The 9,831-nt window shown below is 49.2% G+C and overlaps 4 protein-coding genes across 4 annotated transcripts; 3 read left to right on the plus strand and 1 right to left on the minus strand.

Moving 5' to 3' along the window:
• Window positions 1–423: 423 nt before the first annotated feature.
• Window positions 424–1,441, plus strand: LOC101778684 (abscisic stress-ripening protein 3). The gene is made up of 2 exons (XM_004971307.4): window positions 424–861; window positions 958–1,441. The coding sequence occupies exons 1-2, from the start codon at window positions 526–528 to the stop codon at window positions 1,141–1,143; spliced, it is 522 nt and encodes a 173-aa protein (XP_004971364.1). The 5' UTR covers window positions 424–525; the 3' UTR covers window positions 1,144–1,441.
• Window positions 1,442–4,783: 3,342 nt separating this feature from the next.
• LOC101779101 (abscisic stress-ripening protein 1) lies at window positions 4,784–5,423 on the minus strand. Its single transcript, XM_004971308.2, has one exon. It carries the CDS (start codon window positions 5,295–5,297, stop codon window positions 4,980–4,982), a length of 318 nt encoding a protein of 105 aa, XP_004971365.1. The 5' UTR covers window positions 5,298–5,423; the 3' UTR covers window positions 4,784–4,979.
• Window positions 5,424–6,349: 926 nt separating this feature from the next.
• Window positions 6,350–6,939, plus strand: LOC101779507 (abscisic stress-ripening protein 2). Its single transcript, XM_004971309.3, has one exon. It carries the CDS (start codon window positions 6,451–6,453, stop codon window positions 6,757–6,759), a length of 309 nt encoding a protein of 102 aa, XP_004971366.1. The 5' UTR covers window positions 6,350–6,450; the 3' UTR covers window positions 6,760–6,939.
• A 924-nt stretch (window positions 6,940–7,863) lies between these two features.
• LOC101779897 (bile salt-activated lipase) lies at window positions 7,864–9,292 on the plus strand. The gene is made up of 3 exons (XM_004971310.4): window positions 7,864–8,410; window positions 8,649–8,945; window positions 9,026–9,292. The coding sequence occupies exons 1-3, from the start codon at window positions 8,327–8,329 to the stop codon at window positions 9,125–9,127; spliced, it is 483 nt and encodes a 160-aa protein (XP_004971367.1). The 5' UTR covers window positions 7,864–8,326; the 3' UTR covers window positions 9,128–9,292.
• The last annotated feature ends 539 nt before the right edge of the window (window positions 9,293–9,831 follow it).

Here is a 9,831-nt window from a genome sequence, read left to right on the forward strand (position 1 = left end):
GCTACGATCGGAATTTCAGGGTCTTCTCCTTGTTTTTAGAATTCGCTGCTGTATAAGTATGTGATGGATATAATAGAAGGAAAATAACTGGAGCTTTATTTGCTGGAAGCATCAGGTTCGGGCGGTTGTCAAGCCAATTCTTTCTTCCATTTCCAACAACAGCTTTTTTGAAACGAATCGGGCAAAAGAGCTGCCGATTATATTGAAAAAAAGAGTTCAGACTAAATCGGGCAAAAGAGCTGCCAATTATATTAAAAAGAAGACTAAATCGGGCAAAAGAGCTGCCAATTATATTAAAAACAAGAGTTCAGATAAAACAGCACCGAGGAGCGGGCGGTCAAGAAGTTGTTCTTGTCCGCCAATCCCCACCGTCCATCATCGCCTGTCATCAGTGTCCCTCATCGCCCTATAAATAGGCTCACCCCTGCAACACATTTGCTGCAACCGAACCAAAGCAACTCAAAGCAACTCGTGCCCAAACAGCAAGCAAATCCCTTGTGACCCAGCCCAACAACCCCGGTCGAGATGGCTGACTACTACCACGGCGGCAGGAGCATGTACTCGAGCACCGACGAGTGCTACGACGCCGGCAGGCACGGCAGCCGGAGGATGTACTCGCACACCGACGAGTGCTACGACGACGTCGACCGCAGGAGGCCGGGCGCGTACGCCGACGACTGCTACAACGGCGCCGGCGGCTACGGCGGCGGCAGACAGGCCGCCGTCTACTCCGACGAGTACTCCCGCGGCGGCTACGGCTACGGCGGCGGGCAGGAGCACTTCAAGAGGGAGGAGAGGGAGCACAAGCACAAGGAGCGCCTCGGCGAGATGGGCGCCCTCGCCGGCGGAGCCTTCGCACTGGTATATTTGTGCAATTATTGGTTAATAATCATCAAATTAAAGCTGATGATGGATTGAATTGATTAATTATTAATCGCATGCATACCATGGTTGCAGTACGAGGGGCACCGCGCGAAGAAGGACCCGGAGCACGCGCAGAGGCACAAGATCGAGGCCGGCGTGGCGACGGCGGCGGCGCTGGGCGCCGGCGGCTACGCTTACCACGAGCACCGCGAGCAGAAGGAGGCCCACTACGAGGGCCAGCAGGAGCACAGGGTGCCGCACGGCTACTACTGCAACTGATCATCATCCAACTGACCTGAACGATCCAGATCGATGGTATTGGGTATTGACGACGACGATATGCCCATGCACGCCACGCTCGTCGCCGCGACTGCATGACGAGCGTGTAAGTAAATAAGAGCAGATGTCTGTCATCACCTGTGTGTGTTGCTCACTACTACTGTTACTACCGATCGATTGCGATAATAATGTAATCACTCTGCTGCCTCGGCAGGTAGCGTCATTACTAATGCGATTAAGTTATGTACAGCAGTGTGTATCATCTCAGCTAATAAGTTGTAGCTCTTTGTTTTTGATCGATCAGTGCTCTCACTAACATTCACAGTGGATTTTCTTTCACTGTTTATGTGATCCGGCACGCCAACTAATGGCCAGCAAATTGATCGAGCACGTTTAAGTATTGTCTTGGGTCAAACTTCTTCAACTTTAATCAAATTTATAGGAAAAAATTGCTCCAATGCAACATCTTCAACATAAAATTAGTTTCAATAGAACCCATCATAGACTATATTTTAATAGTGTATTTAGTTGGTATTATAGATGGTAATATATATTTCTGTAGGATTGGCTAAAATTATAAAAAAAAAGACATGTGACAAAAATTAAAATATCTTACATTTTGACATGGATGAAGTAACGGATAGGTAGGCTACACTAGAGCCGTAGCTTGTCTTATGAGACAAATACTATAGTACCAGCACTATCGTGTCATCCCAAGATTCCTAGCAAACAAAAAGAAAGGGGAACTAAACGATTTATGGATTAAACTTTGAACTTCATTCACAGTTCGACCATGTGAATCGAGGTAATCGAGAGCATCAAACTAGCTCAGTATACGGTATACGTGCATCTTGGCTTGTAGAGCCTTGTTTTTTCTCCCTGTTTTTTTCCCTTGCAAAAAAGAAATTAATCCCTGTTTAGCACGTTCCTTCAAAAATCCCTGTTTAACACCGGTGATAGCATCCGCATATATGGCGAAGGAAAAAGAATTGTTGAGGTCGAAAATAAAATGAAAAAGTTCATTTTACTTCGCTTACCTGTTCACTTTGTTCAATTTGTCCGATTAACCCACTAAGCATAATTTAGACTCAATTTACTCCCCAAACTATCTCAGCTGGCCCAATCTACTCACTAATGAGTTTTTCTTTTTTGTTTCTCCGTGTATATGAGTTGAATTTTAAGTTTAAATTTTGTTAGAAGATACAGAACATCAGGCCTTACCTTACGTTAAAAAGTATACTAAGAATTTTTCATGATTATTTTCATAGGTTAGGAACATTTAACATGAAATTGATCTTAGATATAGAAAACTGTATGAAAAGTAATCATGAAAAATTTTAATGTATTTTTCTGACAAAATTTGAAATTTACACGAAGAAAAAAAAAAGAAATTTAATTAGAGGGTAGATTAGAGGTAGTACTGGTCGGAGTGCATGGCAGTACTAGCACAGTGATGCCGCGGCGGTGGTGGGTACCACTACGCCAGAAATAATTTTCGCTGGCGGTCAAAACCAGTTTCTGCTGGCGGGTTCTGCACCCGCTAGCAACTCCCTGTCAGCACAAATGGTCTTTGTGTTGGCGGGTGCCCACCCGACAGTACAGTTCCAATTTGCGTTGGCGGGTGCTTAGGTAGCCCGCCGGCACAAATACTTTTAGGATAATAAAAAAAGCTTGCCGTATCCACTCCTGCGGCCGTGCCGCCGCTCGTTTTGCACCGCCGTCTCGCAACCCTGCACTACTTCTCCGTCATCGCCTGCGCCAGCTGCAGCTTGGCTGGGGCTGCCCCCGACGGTCCCACGCCAACCTTGGTGCCAGCCGCCAGAGCTCGCCCTTGACGCCCGCGCTTGGGCGCGCCGTCGGAGCTTGGACTTGGCGCCCGCCACCGGAGCTCTCCCTCGGCACCCGCCCTTGGGCGCCGCTGGAGCTCGCCCTCCCACGGAGAGGAAAGGAACAAGTAAGGTAGATAGAGGGAGAGGATGAGAGAAAGGAATAAATAAGGGAGAGAGAGAGAGCACCTGACGCTGCTCGCGCTCGGTCACCTGTCGCTCGATCCCACCAGCGCCCACCGCCCGCCCACACCGGTCTTCGCGCTCGTCGGCCGCTGCTGCATCCAACCAGGCACGCCGGTCCCCGCGCTCGCGGGCCCGCCCCACCGACCGCCCGCCGCCCGTCCACGCTGGTGCCTGCTCTTGGAGATAACAGGAGATAAGGGAGAGGTACGGGGCTAATGCCCGCCCCGCCGGTGCCTACTCCTGAAGAGATAAGAGGAGATAAGGGAGATGTAGGGGACATTTGTGCTGGCAGGTACTAGCCCGGTAGCCCCAGTCACCTTTGTGCTGGCGGGTGCCAATTCCGCCCGCCAGCAACTAATTTTGACGTGTCAGCCTAAATCGTTTCTGGCGTAGTATACAGTGCCAGCAAGCAGAAGGCTGCCGCCGTCTACTCCAACGATGAGTACTACCGCGGTGGCAGTGGCGGCGGGTACTCCCGCGAGCACCATGAATACTACAGGAGGGCGGAGAGCAGGGAGCGCCGCCGCAGCGAGGCCGCCGGCGAGCTCGCTATGGTAACCATCCAAGAATTTAATTAATTGTTCGATGGACGGGTGTTTTCACATGATGAGTTTTTGCAGTACGACGGCGGGCGCCGGTCGAACAAGGACGCGCAGAGGCAGGCGGCGATGTGCTGCGGCGGCGGCGGCGGCGGTGGCTACGCCTACTACGAGCACCACGGCTACTTCTGCAACTGAGATGCACCATGCCAAGGACACGGCACCTCGCTCAACTGCATGCGAGATATGCGTGTGGTGATGACGACGATGTACTAGTAAGTAAATAAGGGCAAGGTGTGATCGATCGATGTGTGCTACCTGCTGCTAATAATCTTATCGTTAATATGGTGATTCGAATTTGCCCTTTCATCAAATATACATAGTACATGTTTTTTTAATTCCTTATTAATCCAACAAGCGCCTATAGTTGTTGCTGGCTCCATGCCAGTTAATCTTCCTGCAATTTATATCTGACTGTTTTTTTTTCTATTCATTCTGAGGGACGCATGCTGAATTTAACCCTGAAAATACATGCATATAGAACAATTAAATTCAGATTATGTCAAAAGTGGTAGAACTTCAAATATATATATGCACGAGTAAAATTAACATGCATGCACATGCAGGGATGAAACAATTAAGGATCCAAACCTAGCTAGTTAGGGGTTGATTTTATGATTCCTATATATAGAGGTTGTTTGGATACGAGGTGTTAAACTTTAACAGTGTCACATCAGATGTTCGGATGCTAATTAGGAGAACTAAACATGAGCTAATTATAAAACTAATTGCAGAACCCTATGTTAATTCGCGAGACGAATCTATTAAGCCTAATTAATCCATCATTAGCAAATGGTTACTGTAGCACCACATTGTCAAATCATGGACTAATTAGGCTTAATAGATTCGTCTCGCGAATTATACTCCATCTGTGCAATTAGTTTTGTAATTAGTCTATGTTTAATACTTCTAATTAGCATCCAAACATCCGATGTGACGGATGTTAAACTTTAACAGCTGGTTGCCAAACAGGCCCTAAGTACAGATCGATCGAGAACCGAATTGAAGCAAATTTGAAAAATAAACAGTAGCATGAACAAATAAACCATCAATGAACGCAATGTGAATAAGTAGTACAGCATGCATGTACACAAAGTAGTAGGACGAATGACGATACATATACTACTCTACGTCCCATTATTATTATTTCTTGTACTATATAGTATACTATGTAACGGCGGCGAGTCGTCGGCAATCGATGGGGAATAATAACAGCCGCGCCGGACTAATGCCCGTGGCGGCGGTGCTTCTTGGCGTCCTTCTTCTCGTGGTGCTCGTGGAAGGCGAAGCCGGCGCTGCCGATGGCGACGGCGGCGGCGACGCCTTCCTTGATCTTGTGCGAGTGCGCGTGCTCGGGGTCCTTCTTGGCCTTGTGCTTCTCGTGCACGGCGTACGCTCCCGCTGCGACGGCGCCGAGCTGGGCGAGCTGCTCCCTGTGCTTGTGGTGCTTCTCCTCCTTGCGCCAGTCGGTGACCTTGGGAGGCTGCGGCTCGGCCTCGCCGGCGGCGGCCTTGTGGTGCTTGCCCAGGAAGTGGTGCGCCATTTGAATTCGGTGGTGGTCTCTCAGCTGCGTGTGCTAGCTGCTGCTTGTGGATTCGATCAGCTAGCGGTGGTGATCAGAGACGACAGCAAGCAAGCAAGCTATGCGTTGATCGTCGAGATATATGGATGGGTGATGGATTTGATGATGTGGTGCACATCTGCCCATGTTTATATAGGATGATGGAGGTCGATGGAAAGCGCGTACGTAGGTGGAGTGGATACAAATCACACTTGGTTCCGATGGAAAGCCTGTGTACGCGCGTAAGTGATCGATTTTTGTCAAAGGATGTCGGTTTAGTTGGTTGCTTCGGAATGAATCCTAGCCAGATACATCGATAGGCTCGGACAGGAAAGTTGGAGGAAGCTAGCTAGGGCTATCTAGGCGCGTATGCATGGCCCTGCAGTGTCTGTGTTACATGGGTTGGCAAGAAAACTAAACAACCCTGGGTAGAACAAGTCATCGACCCTGACTTGATGATGCCGACCGCTTGATGATTTTCCGATCGCTCGATCAACGCGGCTAAGCAACTCCTCCCTCTAACAGGTGGCCGCTGCCGACTGGTACATACAGCTTGCCTACAAACTGGGGTGCCATGCATGAAGAAAAGTCAAAAGCAAATTAGTTTTTAGACTTAGGATTTTTTGTATGGCACAAGTGCACATATTCCTCAGGTAAGTTCTCCATCGGGAAAAACAAAAAATCATGTTGCATCTTGGTTCGGTTTTTAAGCCATGCATCTCAAGTTGTTACGAGGTTGGACCAAGTGGAGAGTGGACCCACATGTCAGCCACTTATAGTATAGCTGCAGAATAGTAGGTCGGCTTCCGGTTGGGTTCGTCGAAGCAGCTCGGATCGACGTGTACGCTATTTCACCGCGGCGCACGTAACTTGTGCAGCAAAGCAAAGCAAAAAAAAATAGCAGAGATACGTACGGAAAGTACCCTGAGAGAGCTACGTATACGCGTGCAATGAAAATTATACGCGTTAATTCTTGCTTCAGCCAAAACACTATATAAGTGGATGCCCAGCAGCATATCACCATCCCATCACAAAACCGATCTAGCAATTCTCGTCGTCTAATCCTAGCTACTCATCACTCAACACAAGACACAATTCATCGCCGACCCCTAGCTAGCTAGTAGCCAGTATAATAATGGGTCACCACCACCACGACAAGAACAAGAACAAGGCGGAGGCGGGCGCCGGCGGCGACGACTGGCGCAAGAAGGAGAAGCACCACAAGCACATGGAGCAGCTCGCCCAGGTCGGTGCCGTCGCAGCGGGAGCGTACGCCATGCACGAGAAGCACAAGGCCAAGAAGGACCCCGAGCACGCCCGCTCGCACCGGATCAAGGAGGAGATCGCCGCCACCATCGCCGCCGGCAGCGCGGGCTTCGCCATCCACGAGCACCACAAGAAGAAAGAAGCCAAGAAGCACGCCCGGCACCAGCACCACCATTAATTAGCTGCGTAGGCGCCTAGCCTCCGCCATACCTGCCTACTATACGTAGCTACGACTTGCATTTCATTCGTTTGTGTATAGCTTGTCCTACATTCATTTCTCGATTATTGTATGCATGCTCCTAGTTGTATACCAATTTTATTGACTGTATTGTGATATAATACTTTGTTTTCGTATTAATTCCGCGTGGTCCTTATAGTGTGTGTGCTGGGTGGAGGTTCGTGAGCCTTCACTCTTTTTTCATGGTAAATTGCAAAAAAAAAAACACCAATAGTAAACCACTTGAAGTTTGACATCCTCCTCCTCAACTAGAAATCATCTTCTCAGAATAATTGGTCCGTCATGAAAACAAAGAAAATCAGTCTACACTTTCATACCTGGGCCTGCTAAAAGAAAATCAGCTAGGCTTTCCTTTCATTCCTTGTTGTTTTTTTAAAAAAAATGACGTCTACACTTTCCCTAAAAGACTAAATGGAAACAAAGAACTGCAGCTGATTGCGTTGCAGTCGCTGTTCATTACTGAAACTGCACCTGATCGGATACAATTCAATCAAAGTGTTGATAGCAGCAGAAGCAGAGGACAGAAGAGGTGCAGAGGCAGGCGCCATCTCCCTACCTAATAAGAAAAAGATGATGACGTAACGGCCACAGCACGCCGCTGCCGAGTCAAGAGGACGACGTCGTGATTAGCATCTCATTACCCTGCAGCAATCAGCACGTCTTTATACGCGTAATTTTTTTTTATTAAGCACGCTTTGCTTTGCTTTCATCACGAATGGCGGGACGGCCAAAGAGCTAACGCAGCCAGCTTCCGGAAAAGAGCAAAGCAAGCATACATCAGCAGGTCAAAGATGCAAAAGAAAGCAGGTTCTTGTTTCAGGATAGCATATATAGAAGCAGGTTCTTGCTTCTAGGTGCCCTGCTTAATTTGATGGTGTTGTGTAAAGATTTTAATGGAAACCTGTAGCGACAGGCAGACAATTCAGGATGTGTTTGAAAGTTGAAACATCCTGTGTGGCATGCATGGCATCCTATGCAGACACAGACAGTCGTGCAGATAAACATAAACTTGTTCTTGTTGTAAACTACCCCCAAAGGTGAAAGGCCAAAGCAAAGCAAAGCAAGCATCCGAGCATGGAGGACAGGAGGAGGAGACATGCACAGCGATTCCGATGCCTCGTTACTGCCGCAGCGCACCACAGAAAACAGTGAGCTTTTGCTTTCGATCTCGGCGGTCTCGGCTCATCTACTCATCCACTGTCACTGTGGACTGTCCGTGCTCCCTCTGGTGGGCTAGCCACAGTAGTAGCGTCATCATCACCGCTGGTCCGCTGCGTGCTGCGAAGAAAGAAACAGGCCCTGCGCTTTCTTTAATGTTCAGTGCAGCACAAAGCGCAGGCTACTGAGCTGCTGCTGCTGCTGCTGCCATTGTTGTGCCCAGAGGAGAGCAAGAGTTAAAGAAAGCACGCAGAGCCATTGCTCTCGCGCAGCCACAGGCAGTAGGGTCAGGTGATTTGCTTGCTACAAGAAGAAGAGGGAGAGGTCGACGGGCCAGTTGGAGGTGGAGATGGAGAAGCGGCGCCGCGGCGATTTCGGTGTGCTGTGCCTCCTCCTCTGCGCCGGCGTCGTGGCGTGTCCCGCCGATGCCAAGGTAAAGTAATCTCTCCACTCCACCTCAAAATGTGGTTGCATCTAGCGAAGTTCAAGGCCGGATTCCAAGTCCAACTCCCTTCAGTCTTTGATACTTGAGCTGCCTTTCTCCCTGCTCTGCTGAAATTCCTGCATGGTCATGGCTTGGTGCTGCCTGCTCAAGCACATGAATTTCTTGCATTGCACATTGCAAATACACTAGTACGCCTCACTCCAACTCTGCACAAACTGTGTCGCAGTGGCATGCCAATCCCGGGCGGCACGACGGCAAGGCCTCATCGCCCGGCCTCCCGCCGCTCCCAGCGCCGCCTCCCACCGCGGGGGCCGACCTGCCGCCGACCCAACCAGCCCCGCACTTCGGCTTCCCGCTGCAGCCCACGCTCGGGTCCGCGGCGCCTCCCACCGCCGGCGCCGGAGGCGAGGGGTACCCGTTCATCGGCAGCAACCCGACGGTGCCGCTGCCCACCGGCATGACGGACACGGCCACCGTGCTCCCGCTGCCCGACACCGGGGACGCAACGGCTACCAACACCAAGGTGGGGTTGCTGTTTTGGTTGCCTGAGATCTACCTCTCTTTGGGTTACTGAGCTCATGATTTGCTTTGCTCCTCCGGCAGGTGGTGGGGCTCGCAGCGACCGTTCATGTTCAGCTCTCCATGATTGGCCTTGGGGTTGTCTCGGCCATCGTCTTCCTTTCCACTACCTGCCAATTGGTCTAGCTAGATCTACTGCTGTCTGCTGTTGAAATGACATGGATTCAACCTAGAGAAATTTAGTTTTCGCCTTCCTGTAAATTTGATCGCATTATGTTTTACTATGTCTTTGCTAATGGTCATAGTGTCCCTTCTAGATTTTTCATTCAAATTCCAGTGAAATATTTCCAACCCCTGACAAAACAAGCATGCCTGCTACATAAATAGCTTGCGCCTCTTCACCATGTACTAAAACCATCAATAGCTCTGCAACAAAAGGCAAGCACAGCTATCTGAGAGACTGAGATAGCCCATCTCCCGTCACAATAACAACCTGGCAACGTTTATGTTACTTACAAAGAATCACAAATGTGTGCAAACTTGTGGAATAAGTTAGCTTTTAACTTGTTTTGACACTCTGGCCAAGAACGACAATGCTTATGCCACTGTAAGATATGAGAGCAAAACAAATGGCATAGTATATCGTCTGGCACCACTAAACACAACACCACTGCCTTCCAATGCACAACTTCCTTACAGGATGGTACAACAAGAGTTGGTTTTCTTCGCCTGCTTGTAGAACATCTGCATACAAGCCAAGCAAGTGTCAGCATAGCATATCATAAACAAGCCGCCAATTGGTTAGTCAGCATAGGCAGCCGTAGGCCTAATGTCGCTGGACACTGCTACTAGTACCTTGTTTCAGAAAGTTCTCTAAACAAAGTAAGGAT

The sequence above is a fragment of the Setaria italica genome, chromosome V (assembly GCF_000263155.2).
Source record: "Setaria italica strain Yugu1 chromosome V, Setaria_italica_v2.0, whole genome shotgun sequence".
Lineage (NCBI taxonomy): Eukaryota > Viridiplantae > Streptophyta > Magnoliopsida > Poales > Poaceae > Setaria > Setaria italica.

Excerpts from the sequence above, each read along its gene's own strand:
- LOC101779897 (XM_004971310.4), top strand. The coding sequence starts at position 8,327 with ATGGAGAAGCGGCGCCGCGGCGATTTCGGTGTGCTGTGCCTCCTCCTC. Across the intron at positions 8,411-8,648 it reads CGTGTCCCGCCGATGCCAAG|TGGCATGCCAATCCCGGGCG; the intron begins GTAAAGTAATCT and ends ACTGTGTCGCAG. Across the intron at positions 8,946-9,025 it reads CAACGGCTACCAACACCAAG|GTGGTGGGGCTCGCAGCGAC; the intron begins GTGGGGTTGCTG and ends CTCCTCCGGCAG.
- LOC101778684 (XM_004971307.4), top strand. The coding sequence starts at position 526 with ATGGCTGACTACTACCACGGCGGCAGGAGCATGTACTCGAGCACCGAC. Across the intron at positions 862-957 it reads CCGGCGGAGCCTTCGCACTG|TACGAGGGGCACCGCGCGAA; the intron begins GTATATTTGTGC and ends CCATGGTTGCAG.
- LOC101779101 (XM_004971308.2), bottom strand. The coding sequence starts at position 5,297 with ATGGCGCACCACTTCCTGGGCAAGCACCACAAGGCCGCCGCCGGCGAG.
- LOC101779507 (XM_004971309.3), top strand. The coding sequence starts at position 6,451 with ATGGGTCACCACCACCACGACAAGAACAAGAACAAGGCGGAGGCGGGC.